General features: G+C 43.5%; 1 protein-coding gene across 1 annotated transcript in view; it reads right to left on the minus strand.

Annotated features, from left to right (window-relative positions):
- Positions 1–297: 297 nt before the first annotated feature.
- The window catches only part of SCIN (scinderin), a 102079-nt gene continuing 84487 nt past the window's right edge, over positions 298–17889 (minus strand). Inside the window, exons 10-16 of the mRNA XM_006114524.5 lie at positions 16576–16666; positions 11312–11482; positions 9809–9986; positions 9191–9312; positions 6627–6704; positions 5311–5371; positions 298–3788 (exon numbers count right to left, since the gene is read on the minus strand). Coding sequence (XP_006114586.2) covers positions 3655–3788; positions 5311–5371; positions 6627–6704; positions 9191–9312; positions 9809–9986; positions 11312–11482; positions 16576–16666 — 835 coding nt within the window. The 3' untranslated portion in view covers positions 298–3654. The remainder of the gene's footprint in view (positions 3789–5310; positions 5372–6626; positions 6705–9190; positions 9313–9808; positions 9987–11311; positions 11483–16575; positions 16667–17889) is intronic.

The raw sequence follows: 17889 nt of genomic DNA on the forward strand, positions 1-17889 counted from the left end.
ATACACATTACCTATAGTTGATCTTGTACAGGGTTGCAGAGGAAACTGATATTAACTTTCTTTAAAGATGAAATATGCTAATAAGCATGCACTTCTTGCTTGTTTTGTCTAACTTTGTAATGTCACTTGAGCTGCTAAGATGAGTCAACTCTCTGAGTGTGTTAATTTGCACAGCTCCAGTTTACACAAGCATTGGATTAATTACTGGCTGATTAACTTGTCTTAAAAAGGAAGTGAATGTTTGCCACTCTTTTACTATGATGTGTTAAATATCAATGGGAACATAAAATAAACAAGTATGTTTCAGGAGAAAAAAATCAATTTCCAACAAATAGTTACTATATTTTGTAATTTTTTTTTACATGAAATGAGACATCCAAATACAGCTAAGTTCCATTAATACATACTTAAACACTAAAAGCTAACCAACTCCCCAAATTAACCCTCTGCACCCTCCTAATCCTTTAAAAGTTAGACATAGATTCTTAGATTTTAACATTGTGCAGTATTCCCTGATCCATATACCGTCAGTTACACACCCATGCAACTTTGTACAATAATATTGACTATAAAGTTGAAACATTTTTACTTCTTTGGCTTTACTGAGGTTCAAATTAACCATGTAGAAAAAATATAAAAATCAAGTTTAAAATTTCAAACTAATTGAAAAGTACAATTAAAAATCACAATTATAATTCCTTATTTAAAAACCTGTGTTGGCAGAGTCCCTTTGATTTACCATTGTACACATTGACATTAAAACAAGCGCTACAGAATAAATGTTCAAAGCATTGCTAAGGGTTGGCAGCTGAATAGCCCCTCCTAAACCACAAATACACACATAGGCTGTGTCTAGACTGGCCAGTTTTTCCAGAAAATCAGATGCTTTTCCGGAAAACTTGCCAGCTGTCTACACTGGCCTCTTGAATTTCCGCAAAAGCACTGACTTCCTACTGTAAGAAATCAGTGCTTTTCGCAGAAATGCTATGCTGCTCCCGTTCGGGCAAAAGTCCCTTTTGCGCAAAACTTTTGCGCAAAAGGGCCACTGTAGACCACTGAGGTTTGTTTTCCGCAAAAAAGCCCCAATCGCGAAAATGGCAACGGGGGCTTTTTTGCGGAAAAGCGCATCTAGATTGGCACGGATGCTTTTCTGCAAAGCACTTTTTGCGGAAAAGCATCCGTGCCAATCTAGACGCTCTTTTCTGAAAATGTTTTTAACGGAAAACTTTTCCGTTAAAAGCATTTCCGGAAAATCATGCCAGTCTAGACGTAGCCACAGGGTACATGTACATTGAAGAGATATTTCGGGATATCAGAGGTATCCCAGAAAAACTCTACCGTGTTCAGGGAACGTGTTTGCTCTTCTACTTTTTTTGCGGAAGAGCAAATACGCTCTTTCGGGGAGCCCTGTATACCTCATTCTACAAGGAATAAGGCTCCTCTGAATGTGGAGGCTTTTCTGCCATTTGACCCCATCTAGACGGTGCCAAATGGTGGAAAAGTCTCTTCTGGAAAAGCATTTGGAAAAAAGCAAGTATCAACCTAACCATACTGTTTGAAAGGGTTTTTCTAAAGTCATCAGAATAAAAATAATCTGCATTCTTTACACCAGAATGACACTGGGATTCTTTGCAATTTTTGTGAGGGACCCTGGGCCAAATTCTATCATGCCTACTCAGGGCTTCCTCTTCCCAGGTTATGCAATGGTGCTGAAAGAAAGTGGTGTACTCAAAGCATTGGCACAGCACATTTGAAGGTTGCTCAGCCCCTGAAAAATCCCAGTGTTCTGCACATTGAGGAAACAAATGTAACACGTTTGACCATATGAGAAAATCTCTACTCCTGTCCAGAATGGAGCACTGATGAGAGAAGGGAGGAAAATGAGACTGGTACAGCATGTGATTACTTTTGGCTGGGAAATGCAGCATGTGCTTGCAGTCTGGTAAATAAAATGTGTGCTCAGCCCTTTTCAAAGATGTCAGTGACTCCTGTTGCCATTCGGGAGCAATAGCTCATTTAAAAGCAGTAGTTAGAACAGGGGTGGGGAACCTTTTTTGGGTTGGGGGCAACTGACCAACAGAAAAATCTGTTGGAGTCCACATACCTCCCTGATGTGGCCCCTGACTGAGAAGGCGAAAGACACTCCCCACATTTCCCTCACACACCAGAACCTGGGGAGGGGCAGGCTAGTAGATTGTGTGTTCCAGCCCCACAGGTGGTGCAGCTGGGGGCTGGAGGGGAGACCTGAGCCTTTGAAGCGACATCCAGGCAAGCTGGGGGCTGCATCTGGCCCCTGGGCCTGAGGTTCACCACCCCTGAGTTACAGGAATCTGAACAGGGATAACATGAGGCCAGCAGTGACTGAGGGCTCTCTAGAAACACAACCAACTGTGCCTGGACTCATGATGAGCTATGTTCCTATTGCATTCATTCAAACCTATTGGCTGTGTCTAGACTGGCCAGTTTTTCCGGAAAATCAGCTGCTTTTCTGGAAAAACTTGCCAGCTGTCTACACTGGCCGCTTGAATTTCCGCAAAAGCACTGACGATCTCATGTAAGATTGTCAGTGTTTTTGCGGAAATACTATGCTGCTCCTGTTCAGGCAAAAGTCCTTTTGTGCAAAAGGGCCAGTGTAGACAGCCCAGATTTGTTTTCTGCAAAAAAACCCTGATCACGAAAATGGCGATCGGGGCTTTTTTGTGGAAAAGCGTGTCTAGATTGGCACGGATGCTTTTCCACAAAAAGTGTTTTTGTGGAAAAGCGTCCGTGCCAATCTAGATGCTCTGTTCCAAAAATGCTTTTAACGGAAAACTTTTCCATTAAAAGCATTTCCGGAAAATCATGCCAGTCTAGACGTAGCCACAGTGCCTTCTCTGCTCGGAAGCTACCCATTTCAAGGACCATGTGTAACAAAGTATAGTTTTTACGTTGGCCCTCAGCATTCTCATCCGCACTCTGCAGGACAGAGTTCTCCTTCCTCCCTGATTCAGACTGCAATGAAAGTTTTGTACTAGCAAGCAGGGGCAGATGATCATTTTGCGGGGCCCAAAGCAGTCCAATTTCGCAGGGCCCCCCTTTGACACGGCACATGTGTGGTAGTGCCACGGCGCATGCGCGGGGCTTCTTGAAGCGCGGGGCCCGGGGCAGCCGCCCTGCTCTCCCTGCCCTATATCCGCCCCTGCTAGCAAGCACTAGAGGACTGTCACTTTAGGAAAATTAGGGCCCAATCCTGCCACTGGTTCTATAACCAAGTTCAGCGGTTCCTTAGGGGCCAAAGTCTGCTCTCACTTATGCTGGTGTAAAAAAGCAGAATTTGGCCCACTGATATGTTTTAGCTTGAAGATTGTCTGTTAACGTGAAACTGATCTACAGTTTGTTTGAAGAAGGCATTTTTTGAACCAAACCAACTGATCACTTCACACAGTTGTTGTCTAACAACCCAACACGCCATCAAGAAGTTATGTTACTACATTCCCACCGCATTTAACCTTTCCAGTGCTAAGAAATGCTTTGTTACTCAGAAAACATACAAGTGCTGGGGAATGGGTGATGACAGCTGCTCAATATTGTATTACAATGTAATGCTTAAAAATGCTAGAGAATAGTTGTGCCCTGGTTGCTGTTCTGTTTGTAACAGAGGCTTCCACTGATAGATCAGTTTTTCCATTTGTTGGAATCCCAGCCGAGGAACCAGCCTGTGAACGTAGGGGGTTCGTGTCCTTGCTTCACAATAACAAGTGGAGTCCCCTTATCTCTTCCAGAAGGATCTGTCTCAATATAGCGTTTGGCTAAAGACATAATAAAACATGCAAAATATCATTCAATTCACATAGGGGAAAAATTTATCCTCAGCAAAATAAATCAAAATAAATAAAATTTTACACCGATCCAGCTTCATTATATAAAATGATCAAATAGCTGTTGCTTTCTCTCAGCTGCCAGCCAAGATTTTCAGAAATGTCATTTCAGATGTCAGTTGGAAAAACCCCAAGATACAGGCACAGTGGTCTTTGCCCTGGTCACTTGGGTCCTACCATATAATTGCTTTTTAGCTCCAGAATGGGTGAAGGCCTCAGGTAATACTTCTGGAATATAGATCCTTCACTAATGGTTTTCCCAAGGAAGAGTCTTACGGCTGAACCCAATAGTTTTCCTCTGTATCACTAAGACTATGTCTAGACTACAGGCTTCTTTCGGAAGAAGCTTTTCTGAAAGAGATCTTCTGAAAAAACGTCTTCCTAAAGAGAGCGTCTACACAGCAAAAGCGCGTCCACACTGTATGTAAGCTGTGATTACTATGCATGGAGTGGCCACCAGGGCACCTGTGCTCTTTCCTCTTCTTGCGAAAGAACTCCCTCTTCCCCGTCCACACACGCCTTTTTCTGAAAGAGCTCTGTCACAAATAGGCATCTTCCTCATAGAAAGAGGTTTACCAGTGTTGGAAAAACTCCTCTGTTCTTTTGATTTTTTTTTTTGGAAAGAACGTGATTGCAGTGTGGATGTAAGTGAAGTTTTTTTTTGGAAAAATGGCTATTTTTCCAAAAAATCTCTGCAGTGTAGACATACCCTAGGTGATGATAGTAAAGGTCTGAAAACAAGCTAGGTAACTGTGGCTGCGATAGGTAAGGGTATGCCGGCATTTTCAGTATAAATCTTGGTATGAGAACTCAGATGGGTTAATTCACATCATAGTTGACACGTGTAAATTCTGGGTGCAGAATTTAGCTCATTTTGATACAATTAGAGAAGGGCAACAATGAGCAGACTTGAAAGCTTTTTCTTCTTCTTTTTTTTTCTTTATCTATACATGATTTAGGGCAGGGGCAGGGAACCTCCAGCCCACAGGCTCCATGCGCTTCAGAAGGATTAGCCACTGGCATGCTGCAAGATGGTTTGTTTACCGAATGTCCACAGGTATGGAGCTCTGCAGCTCCTGGTGGTGTGATTCGACATTCCTATGGGATCTATGGGAAGTGGTGGTGGTGGCCTGGCCTGCAGGTTCCTCAGCCCTGGTTTAGGGTCACACATAGTAGCACCAGGACGATGAATTTCATTCTTTATAGAAAGTTACATTTGAGAAAATAGAGTTGAGTTTTCTGGTGACCATTGTACTGTTTAAAATGTCATACAAAGATATGGGAATTAGCTAATTATGGAACCTTCACAGTTAATTGCTACCCAAGCTCACTAACTCTCTTAAACACCATTCTTAGTATAATTAAATTGTTGACCATTTAACATCTCCCTTTTCATTCATTTAATCCCCACTCAACCCATTTCAAGCAGCATTTTGTCTAATGCAATTCTTACCAGATTTCACAGATTCATTTCGCTCAGTTTCATTAGCATCTTTACCAATCCAGACAAACACCTGTAAATAAAAGATTTAAAAGTTTATTGTTATGGGGATTGGCCCAGATTTTAATCTTATTTACACCACTGAAATCTGAAGTAATTCCATTGACTTCATTAGGAGAAAAAGCAGGCATTAATATAGTGACTCTGAGGTTACACAGGCATAAATGAGATCAGAATCTGGCCCATCACACTTAAAGATACAAGTTTTCTACAGACCCAGTTCTAGGTTTCAAAATCCCCCCACATCATGGACTATAGCAAATCCAGTGCCAAATCCTGTAATTCTAGGGACATTCATTAGTCTCTCTCTCTTCACAAACTTGTCCTAGTGGCTGGCACTTCAAATGCTGAAATCCCTCCTTGCAACTTGTAGAGATCAAAGGCAGGGCCATGTATTCTGCACGCATTACTAGTAAGCAGGTATTTTTCACTGTGTGATAAAAAATAAGAGAAACATCTTTACTTTTTGTGTTTATTGGGTCAAATTCAGCCATATTCGGCACTTCCTGCACACTGTGAAGCAGTGCTCCATAACAACTCTTTGTATAGGAGTGTGGATGGGGATTAGGGTGTAAGGGCATGATGGATCCAAAAGCCAAACCCATGTGTTTTGTTAGGCACAGCTGGTGTGGATACCACCCATTGGCTGCAGCAATAGCTGAGGAGGAACTGTGCTGGTTTTCCATAAATTGGGAGAAAGGAGCAAACTTCTTTTTCTAAGGAACTTCACAGGGATTGGAGAAAACAGATCAGTTTGCAAGGTGCTCAGCAGAAGCCTGTATTCCAGTCAGGTTTTTTTCTTCCACATTGACATGTTTTTCTGGAGGCGTCTATAGGTTTGGAAAGGTATTTTTTTACTATTATTTTGATGACATTAAGCAGAATTGAATAATAAAGCCCAAAACACTATTGAGATAATTTGCAGTGCATTGTGGTGGCAGATAGTCAAAGTCAAACAGCTTCCATTAACATTAATGGGAAATACAACTGTAATCTTGCATGATGGCTTGAAAACATAGTGGATATTCATACTTGCATGTCAAGTGGCTGAAGAGAAAACATAGCTCTATTTTCTTCTTCAGTTATAACTTCAAAAAAGCAAAATCCCATCATGCCTCACAACATGATATGTTTTCATTTAATTAGTTTCACCTCTTTACTCTGTAAGATAATTCTCTTACTGTCTTCTCACGGGTTGTCTATCTGTACATTGTTAGTAGTAAATCCTTTTAGTCACCACATAAAGCATTGTAAAGTACATAGTTTACCTGCTCCCAAGTATCTAACAACATGACATCATCTTCAGCTAAATCATCCTGAGTGAATTCTCCTGGGACCTCCTCAATCTAAAATGGAGAATAAAATTGGTAATGTATGTCCATTCAAGATTTTCCATCATGCTTAAGTTTGGACAAATATGAGACTTTTAAAAGGGATGAATCTAAAAACAGTCATGCATTCCTTGTTCCTTTGCAGATGAAGGTTCAAAACTCATTTTGATCAATGAGTGAAATGCAGTAGACAGGTATGAACAAATCAGACCTCTGGCCATCTTTCCATTTCACACAGTTGGGAATTGTGCTCAAGAGAGGCGAAGATTTCAAATAGTAGCAGTGAGTATTGTAAATCGAGACTGAAATACACTGGCAGACAGGGAATTTTGCTTAGTGCCTCCCTGCACTAAATGCCTGCAGAGAGCAAACTTTCAGCTTATATGTTCATGGGCATTAACATTTACCAGGTACCACAAAACAGAGTAAGTGAATGAAGAGAATAGTTTTGATGTGTAGTCCATGGGCTCAGTCCTGAAAGTGGCAAAACACCCACTGACTTAAAAAATGGAATTTTTCACTTGACCAAAGAATTTGGGGTTGAGCCCCAACAGAATCAGGCTATGTCAACATGGTAGGGTTTTTGCACAAGTCGTTTTTTGTAGAAGAGTTCTTGCGTAAAAACTTCTTGCGCAAACGCACGTCCACACCTCAAAGTGCATGCGCTTTGCGCAAGAGGGTGTCCACAATGCATGGACACTCTTGCACAAGAAAGTTCTGATTGCCATTCATAGAATGGCCATCAGATCACGTGTGCTTTTTCTGATAGGCTTTTTTAGTGCAAGAAATCCCTGCAGAGCATCCACACCTGCCTTTTTGTGCAAGAGCTGTAGTGCAAAAAGGAGTTATGCCTCGTAGAAGGAAGTATACCTACACTGCAAAAAGCCCTCTGTTCTGTTGATTGACTGTAGATTTTCTTGTGCAAAAACACGCTTGATGTGTGGACGCTCCATGGGTTTTTGCGCAAAAAAGGCCTTTTTGGTGCAAAACCATTGTAGCGTAGACATAGCCTCAGAGGCTACTTCTTCAGAGACATTACAGGAAAGCTGTATTTCGGTTTGTATCAAGCAGGATAGGTAATAGTTCAGTTCAGCTAGTGGTCAGGCTGCCTTTATTTGATGTGATTGAAGGGCTCTGTCTGTGGTTGGCCCTGAGGTAATGCTGAAGGAAAGAGAAGGCAGAAGGTGCAAAGAACCTCTCCCTTCCCTCTCTTGGGAGCATGTTCAGGAGCTAGGAATGATCAGCTCCTTTTGATTGTGGAAGATGAGCACTGAAGTGAGGCCAGGTCCTATGGAATTTAATGGAAGATGGAAACCTTGGCTATAGTTTTTTTTTTTTTTTTTTAAACACAAGAACAACAAAAACCAACCCATCTTGTAGACCTGTACAGCAAATTCTATTCCTCTCTAGATTTCCATAGGAGAGTCTGAAAAGGCTACAGGAAGGACATACTACTTCACTACATTTCATAAGATTATAGTCCTTTCCCAAGAAACTGATCGGTTTCTTTTTTAAATTGAATGAGCCCTTTTTGCAAGAGGAGAAGCTCCACTGTCTCCCTGCTAGTCAGCAGAATTCACCCAAGAGAGTCATCCTAGCCCAGCGCAGTGCAGTGCTGGTACTCTCAAAACTCAATGTGTCAGTGTGTGTCAGTCACAAAACCGGTTCAGAAAACGCCCGCTGGGAAGGCGCATCTCCTTACCTCAGCATTCAGCACCTCAAAAGGCACAATTACAACCTCTCTAGGGGAAAATTCTGGCTGCCTCCAGCACTCTGGGTTAATTAAGGTTCCCTTTCCCTGCCACTTCTATCACACTTTTGAAAGATCCAGGTATAATACAGACCTCCTATTTGCTTGAAATGCTGTGGCCTAGAGGCTCAGCTAGCATATGTGGCAGTTCTGGGATCCATGAAAACATGGCAAGGGAGGTTTGATCAAACTCTTATTTGTCACTGTACCTTAGCTGCAGGTAGCAGATACCAGCAGGAGAACTGGCTACGTCCTTCAGAAGCAGGGCTCTCCCCAGAACTTCCTAAGGCATCCATGCCTGCGTCTGGCCCTATGTCTTCAAAGCACCACTCCTCCCCGTAGTTTTCCACTGCCACCACCTCTTCAGGGAGCAGCAGTGGAAGTCATGATTTTCAGTTTTTAAATAAACCTACTAGCATGCAAATCTGGTTTTGACACATTCATCTTTTCCGTCAACCATTTCTTGTCCCACCATGCTGAGCTGTATATCACAAAATGAGAAGGAAATAATCTTGAACTGTCACTGGCCTCCAGCTGTCACCGGTTTGTAATGCTACAGGGTTAGCCCAGACACTCTACACCATTTCATCTTGTGCTGCTTAATAAGCAATTGGGATAGTAGATTAGTAATACACAGAGATACCATCAATATCAATAGAAGCTTCAGCAGGTATTCCATTTAGTGTCTATTGCTGCCCAATGTGTCAGAGTAGAGAATGAACAGAGGGGACAGTATCCATCATATACTTACAACAAACCTGCCAGTCTTATTGGAACAGCCATAGAGACGAGGAGGGTGGTCTTCAGATTCAGTTAGCAGCTGTCCTGAAGTCTGGTATTTTTTCTGACCTCCAAGAACTCTCCAGAATTCCTCTGGAATATATAGGATATAATCTACTTGGCATCAAGGTTTATATTTTCTTCTTTAACTTGGTGGATATTGTTTCAAAACTCTCCAAACAATGTAATGTTGGCCCAGCCCATAATGTGTAAGTATTTTCTTTAACAGTACAGTTTTTCACATGGTTTATAAAAGCCCATACAGATATTCCTGTGATTTCACACCTTACTCTCTCTCTCTCTCTGTTTTAATCACTCAGTATATGGAAAGGACTACATTCTGTTGCTCCCACTGCAACTCAATTGACTTCTATTGGGTAGCATCGCTTATAAATCAGCTCAGATTCTGGACAAATACCCTTACTGCAAAATACAGAGCCAGCTTTTAAAGGAAAGAGGAGTGTGACTGCTTTGTCCACAACAGTGTGTATTTGGAAACCCCCCGTTTGTACGCATATTTAGAATCCAATCCTGTGTGGTACTGTGCACCCTCTGTTTCCTTTGAGCTGCCAAATGCCCCAGTATTTACCTGGCTCCTGGCCCTCTACAATCCTAGCTGTCTGACATTTCAGAATGCTGGCAACATACTGAGCTCCTTTTTCCTCTTCTTTGCTTGCTCCTTTTCCTACCCACGTGTAGCCAGAGTTTGTTGGCAGTTTCAAAACAAAAACATCATTGGAGTTCAATGAAGTTGCATCAACATCAACCTAGAGCAAGAGCGAGATTGTTTAATTCTTCTGATTTTTAAATAACCCACATATTCACCTTTCTGAACATTGATGTCAAGCTGTAGTACAGATTGGATCTTCCTGAATGGAATGAACAGGGAGTTTACCCGACCAGGGGATTTCAGTGTTCCCCTGTTGACTGCTGCCCCACTCATGGGCTCCCCTCCCAGCTCTGGAGCTCCCAAGGCTGGACTCCACGCCCTGCTGCGCACCCCACTGCCACCAGGGGTTCTTTGATTGGGGCCAGCCTTGCTGCCGGGGCCAGGATTGCTGCTGCCAGAGGTTCCCTGGCTGGAGCCAGGGCCACCCAACCACTGCTTCTCATGCTGCCACCAGGAGGTTCTCCCGGCGTTGCTCGGCCCAGCCGCTGCTCACGCAGTCAAGGGTCCTCAGCCCCTGTGGGAACCCTACCTGGCTCCTGCTCCTGGTCTCCAGTGGCTCTTTGGTCCTGCAACATCCATAACCCTGCCAGGCCACATGTTACCGGACCAGAGAGTCCTGGATTTGGGAGCTTCAACCTGTACTGATGCAAACCAGCGTAATTGCACTACGTGCCGTGGTGTTTCTTTAGATTTACACTGCAATAGCTTAAGGTACATCTACACCAGAGCTGAAACTGTAACTTCCCTCACAGGTAGACATAAAAACTCCAGTTTTTATCCAGCCAGCGCACTAAAAATAGCAGTGTAGCCATGGTGGCACCCGACTATGATCCTCTCCAAGACCCTGGGTTTATACTGAGGCAGCTAGCATGCCCTGTTGCAGCAACACTACTGTTTTCAGTGAAGTTGAATAAAAATTAACATGTATATATGACCCAAGCTGAAAATTACACCTCTACCTCCAGCATAGATGTACCCATAATATTTCATTTGACACTGGTAATTGGCCTGGGAGAGGAATTTTAACTAGCTGCCTAGGGTTAGGAAGTCAAGGTGGATTTGGTAATATTTTTTCCTGGACTGACTTGTATTGATGAGAAAGATGAGCTTTTAAGCTTACACAGAGCTCTTATTCAGGTCTGTGTTCTAGTAGGAAAGAAACTCTCCATATGCTCAGTTTATTCTTTAATTATCCACTATGGGATTTTTGCAACTTCCTCTAGTACTGGCCATTGTCAGAAATCTCATACAGGACTAGACCTGGTATAGCAGCTGATCCGGTCCAGAATGGGAGCTCCTATGTTCCTACTCATACTTTAACTATCAAACAGAAATCATTTAAAATCACACTTGCCAGTCTGGTGCTCATTACAACTGTACTATGCAACATGGGAAATATTTTACTGAACAGGTGATTTTTACCTCCACAATCCTGGTGATCAATGCCAGGTTCCGGCGAATCTGAAAGAGACGAGTGGGGGGAGGGGGCTTCTGACCTCCTTTTTTGGATGTTCCATCTTTGTAGACAATGAGTGGTTTGTCTCTGAACAAGCTCAGCAAATGTGCAGGTTCTTTCCCTTGGGAGACCCGAATCTGTAAAGAATATTAGAATGCAGTAAAGGAAAAGAAATTAAAGGATTTCACATTATTTTGGGCATGACTGAAGACCAAGGTGATGATAGTTGAGAGGGAAAGTAAGTTAGGATAAATTACTAAAGGCAAGCTGTCTCAGCTGAGCTAAGCACACACAGTTTCAGAGACATTATGGCTGCAGCATTTGTAAGCAGTTTGTCACTCACGTTAACACTCCGACACACTCAGACTAATATTTCTAACAGAACACTAAGCTTGGGATTTGTACATTCAGTTTCTAAGTGATTAAAACTCTGACAGTTGCCATCTACTTTAATAAGAAAATATTGCTTTTTGAAAAACATCGCCACTTCACAGAGGTTTTACACAGGCATTTAATTCTCCTGGAAGTCTCTGGTTCTGAAGGTTAGGGGATTTGTATTTAAATGAAGTAGGAAAAATGGGTTTTTCTTCATGACCATTATTTCTAGGTCTGTACATCTGCATGAGGATGAAAAAGAGAGCATAAATACTCCAGGTGATGGATTACTAGGCTGTCAATATCAACTTGTGCAGTGTATATGGGAAAAGATGGTATTTAAAACTGCACTGGCAAATCTCTTTGATTTTCAGGGCAATTTAATATAACATATTTATTGATTATAGTACAGTAGGATTCTCTGTTTCTTCTCTGTTTTTTCTTCAACAAAAAGATGACAACTAAAGGCTATGAACTCCTCACAGATTTTTTTTGCTGTTTTGCTTCTCTCTTGCAGGATACAAGAGCAGCATATCTTAAGCATGATTTGAAGTATGCCACACACATGCATCAGAGGAATGTATGATAGAGGACAGATGAGAAGGAAGGAGAAAAGAAAAGAAAAGGGAGGGAAGATAATTGGCTAAAATGTTTCTTTAAACAAAGAGCACTACAGAAGAGAAGAGAGTGAAAAAACAGCAAAGGACACCACTTGATACAGATGGGATGGGAAAGAAAAACTCATTATTTCAGATGCCAGAAACACATAGCGCTAGTTGGTGTCATAAATCTGTAGAGCAACCTGTTCAGCCAGCAGAGGGAGATTATATGTCCAGGAGCAGGCCTGATCCATTCTATCACAAACTGCACCATACATAGAATAGAGAACCCTAATCTCTGGTCCTGAGCCTTCTGCTTTGAGCCCTAGAACAGCAGCTAACCAGGTGGGTTCTCTGCCTTTGGGGCCAGATGTCAGATGGTCTCCCTTCCCCTGACAATAGCTTCCCCCCACCCAAGAAAAGGAATAGTGGGAGGTAAAGGAGGAGACCTGAGAAGTAAGTGTTTATCTGAGAGGGAGAGAAAGAAGGAGTCTCAATACCAGCCCAGCACAACACCCAGCACTTCCTCCAGTAGCAGCAAAGAAGCAAACCACCCAGCACTGCCTACTGGAGGAAAAGTGGATGAGGAATTGCTGACTGCTGCTGTGTGCGGCTGAGAATTCTCTAGTGGATAAGGTGTGTGGCTGCAAGTCAGGGCAAAGGAGCAAGAGGCCACCTTATTATCCTGTTTGGGTTAGCCACAGCACACATACTTGAGCAGGGAAGAGCAGAGGCACTGTCCACCCGCTTCTCTGGTGCTGGTGAAGGGGTTAGGGAGAGGACAGGCATGGCTGGGGAATGGGAAGAGCCTTGACATATTGGTGTGTGCATCGGCTCAAGTGCAGAGGGGGAAGTAATCAGTGCCAACAAAACAGCGAGCTGCTCAGGGAAGAAGAAACAGATTGTACTAAGTGGAGCAGGGCACCCCTTACTCCGGCTGGATTGGGGGGCTGCAGTCCAACACAAGACAGTCATTTTAAATTAGAAAAACACTGTGATCCCGCCAGAGGTAGGGTGCCAGTCTCAGCCTGCCTTTCCTTTGGCTTCTGTAGTGTTGCAAGTGGCAGAAATGGTGGGCCCTCTCCCACTTTGATGTCTCAGTGCTAGATAGGCAGGTGCAGTCAAGGAGTGAGACAACGGAATGAAATCAATTGCACCTGCTGCTATTTGTGGATTAAAAATCATGGCAATCATCTGCAGGTGCAAAAAGAGAGGCTACGCTTTAAAAATCTGCCCCCAAAGAATCTAACATGGCAAGTAAATACTATGAAATAGAATAATTTCTCATTTAACAATATAGATATGTTTCAGAAAATGATCGTGTTAAGTGAAAACGTGTTATGAGGGGTCAATTTTCCCATTGAAAATAATGGAAAAGGTGGGGGTTGCATTTCAAGTGGTGGTGTCTGTTGGGACGGGGACATAAGGTTGGGGGAGAAAGGGGACTGGGTGGGGAGATGTTTGACTCTGGGGAAGGGAAGGGGAAAAGAGGGGAGGTGGATTGGGTTGGGAGTATGCCCCTGTGACGGGTCTGCCGGGACTTGCACTGCATCCAGCGAGGGGGGGTTGCCAGGGAATGGTGCAGCGAGCGGCGAATCCTCCGCTGCTTTGCAGGGAAGTGGGGGAAGCCCCACGCAGCCGCCACCGACTGGACGGCTTGGGAAATTGTGTTATTCCGGGGACGGTTGTGTAATTAAAAAATGTTCCCTAAAAAAAAATCGTGCTATCGCAAAAACATGTTAAGCGGGCACGTGTTAAATGAGGAATTACTGTACAGGGTTGTAACTGAAGTTTCAGAGTTTAAGTGTCATCTGGACTGTAGTGCCATCTAGTGTCTAAAAAGTTGGTTACACTGGAAAATACTACAAAATATGCTAAATATTTTACATAATCAGATTTGGCATATATATGTTGAAAGTAATTAGCATTTAAATATTACAGCTAATGCAATTATATGGATCTATTTGTGGTTAATTGAAGAAAGTTCAATTAACTATAGAATCACTGATTATTTAAAGTGCATTTAAGAGTGTTTCAACTAATAGATTGACAGATTTTAACCCTCACTTAATATGATGTAAATAATCAACTGCTATTGATTTAACATCTAACACTATCCCCTTCAATCTAAATTAATTATAAACTTGAGAAAAATGAGGGACTTTAACACTTACAGAATGGGAGTCAAGCACGTTCCTTCTCTAATTCCTGATCTAGCAACCTCCATTCTCTCCCCAGTTCTCTTCCCCCTCCTTCATCTCTTTTCCCAAAGGATAGCCCACCCATCTCATAAGCTGCATAGTATTACTGACAAAGGGGAAGGCCTGTCCCAGTGGGCAGTCGTCTAACACTCTCGCCCGCTATGCAATATTCCCTCTAATTTCTTCCATCCATGCACAGAATACATTTTGTTACATGCACCAAGGCATGTTGTGTGTCCCAAGGGTTGGTTCTGAGGCCAGTTTTGTTCAACATCTTTATTAATGATCTGGATGAGGGAGGGGTTGCACTCTTAGCAAGTTTGCCGAAGACACTAAGCTAGGGGGAGACGTAGATACGCTATAGGGTAGGGATAGGGTCCAGAGACCTAGACAAATTGGAGGATCGGGAGAAAAGAAATCTGATGAGGCTCAACAAGGGCAAACAAGTCCTGCACTTGGGATGCAAGAATCCCATGCACTGCTACAGGCTGGGGACTAGCTGGCTAAGCAACAGTTTTGCAGAAAAGGACCTGGGGATTACAGTGGATGAGAAGCTGGATATGAGTCAACAGTGTGCCCTTGTAGCCAAGAAGGCTAACATCATATAGGGGTGCATTTATAGGAGTATTGCCAGCAGATCTAGGGAAGTCATTATTCCCCTTTATTCAGCACTTATGAGGCCACATCTGGAGTATTGAGTGCAGTTCTGGGCCCCTCATTACAAAAAGGATGTGGATACATTTGGGCTGGAGTACTTAATTTATGAGGAGAAACTGAGGGATTTGGGCTTATTTAGTCTACAGAAAAGAAGTGAGGACAGATTTGATAGCAGCCTTCAACTACCTGAAGGGGGGTTCCAAAGAGGGTGGAGAGAGGCTGTTCTCAGTGCTGACAGATGACAGAACAAGGAGCAATGGTCTCAAGTTTCAGTGGGGGAGATCTAGGTTGGATATTAGGAAAACCTATTTCATTAGGATGGTGGTGAAACATTGGAATGAGTTACCTAGGGAGGTGGTGGAATCTCCATCCCTAGAGGTTTTTAAGCCCTGGCTGTACAAAGCCATGGATGGAATGATTTAGTTGAGATTGGTTCTGCTTTTAACAGAAGGTTGGACTTGATGACCGCCTGAGGTCTCTTCCAACCCAAGGGTCCACGTTAGCCATAGGCATGTCATCTGCTCTGACAAAGACTAGCCCCAATGTGTTAGCTATTCTCCGCAAATTCAAAAATGGCATGAAAGTGGCTGGAGAAAACACTTGTATGCCCTTAGTAAACTGCGAGGGTCGAAGTAGGCAAGGAAAGGTCTAGTATAATGGCAGACGTGTGACAAAAAGGTTTAAAATGGCTCAAACAAATGGACTGGGATGGGCAGGAAGGAGGAATTCTTTGACTTTGTTGGAAAATTCTGTTTCAAAAGTGATTTGTGCCATTGACAAAGCAGGTGTGAAAAAGAGAATAGAAAACAAGCCTTTTCATTAAGGACTGTGGAGAATCAGGAATCCTTTTTACTTGTGATCTGATCACAGGTTTCGGGAGGAAAAAAAGCCAGTATATGAACAGACTTCAAATGTGCTTCACAGCTTCCACGTGCATGGTAAGACAAATGATAGTGATGATTATGATGAGCAGAAACGAAGAGAAGAAAAATATAAAATCGGCCAGTTAGAGTTGTAGATGGATATGGATATGGTGCTTTTTAAATGCAAGTTCCTTGCTTCCAAAGCTCACAGGCCCAGTGAAGCCACATCACAGCAGAAAGGGAGAGCATATGCAATTATTAAGGAAGTAGGGAGGATGCCTGGAAGGTGCCTGGATCAACCACTGTTATTTCTAATTAACTCAAATGACAAGAAATATAATTTCACCTCCAAAGTAAGCTACATAGGCAAGAAAATATGGTTGTGTGAGGACACATTTGTTTATGTTCACTTCACAATACAGATGTAGCTTCCACACACCTGACAAGCTGTCTGCGTGGCCTCGGGTGTTACTAAGGTTGGCTATCCCTTTTAAAGGAAAAGTAGGTCAGATTTATTCCTGGGACACACACAAACCTGGACAGCTTGTCCATTTAGTGACCGATCAAGCTGAACAGTCAGGAATGCAGATGCAGTCAGCTCGTCTTTTGTGGCATGTGTTCCTTGCCTGAGAGTGAAGAAGAAAAAAACAATCCAAAGCTGAAACCATTTCAGAATGGTCCAGGACACATGTTTCAAGCAAAGCACACAATTAGTAAGTCTGCTCTTATAGATTTTATGTAGGTGTGGGACTGGATAGAGCCACTTTCTCCCACCCTTCCTTTCTCTCTCTTTTCCCCTCACCAGTTCCCACAATGCTGTGCAGCCCTGTCAGGCTGTGGGCAGCCCCACCCAAACCATGGACTAAAAATTAAGCTACGGACCACTGGGAGGGTTGGAGCCAGTGAGTGGATGGGGAGGGACCAGGATGGGGAACAAGCCTGGGAAGGTGAGGAGGGACAACAAAAGAAAAGGCAGAGGACAAGCAGTAGCAGGAAGCTGGGGCAGAGACAGACATCCACAGAGTGCAGGGTTGACACCAGGACCATCTTGGAGGGGAGACAGCTGCTTCCAAAAGGAGACTTTTATAGATACACAGCCCAGAGCCTACAGGACAGCTCAGACCATGCTGCAAGTCCCACCTGTCTGAACTCTCTATGTAGGTGCCAGTATCAGAGCACACAGACAGACTAGAGTGACGGGGGGGGGGGGGGGGGGGGGAAAGGGGAGAGGAGATTTTCATTGGCCCAGGCCAGAGTCGACATGTCTCTAGCCAGGCATGCTGTGGATGGGGTGCTGCTTTGCTGTGCCAGGGCAAGGGAGTCTCTCTAATCCTCACTTAGAGCTCCTGACCTGCACCTGCTTGGGGCTCTGCTTAGGTTAGATAAAAGTTAAGTGTGGTGCTTACTCCAGGGGTTAACTCTGACCCCTGGGAAGGAGGGTTGGTGTTTGTGCAGGGACATGTGGCCGGAAGCTGGAACCGCTTCTCCAGCCCTGGGACCGTTGGCCACATCCCCCATCCTCTGACATATGTGAGTCATCCCACTGCTTTCAGAGGGAACACTCACAAACAGTCAGAAGATCTACTAGATATTTGGGAGGGTCTGTCTGTCTGTGCATCCACCATTCAAGAACTCCTCCTAAATGGTAAGAGCTAGGACCATCACATTTCATATGCAACTTCCTCTTATCACAACATATAGCAAGGTAAGGGTTTGATTGTGCCAGGAAAATGGCATGTGCCTGGAATGGGCTTGCTCCTCATAAAACCATACAGAAAATAAACAATTACCAGGCAGTTGAAAGGGTCTGGCGGGGGGCCCCCTCTCTTCCATCCGGGACTGCCCCACC

Source organism: Pelodiscus sinensis, chromosome 2 (assembly GCF_052426305.1).
Source record: "Pelodiscus sinensis isolate ZL-2025 chromosome 2, ASM5242630v1, whole genome shotgun sequence".
Classification (NCBI taxonomy): Eukaryota; Metazoa; Chordata; order Testudines; family Trionychidae; genus Pelodiscus; species Pelodiscus sinensis.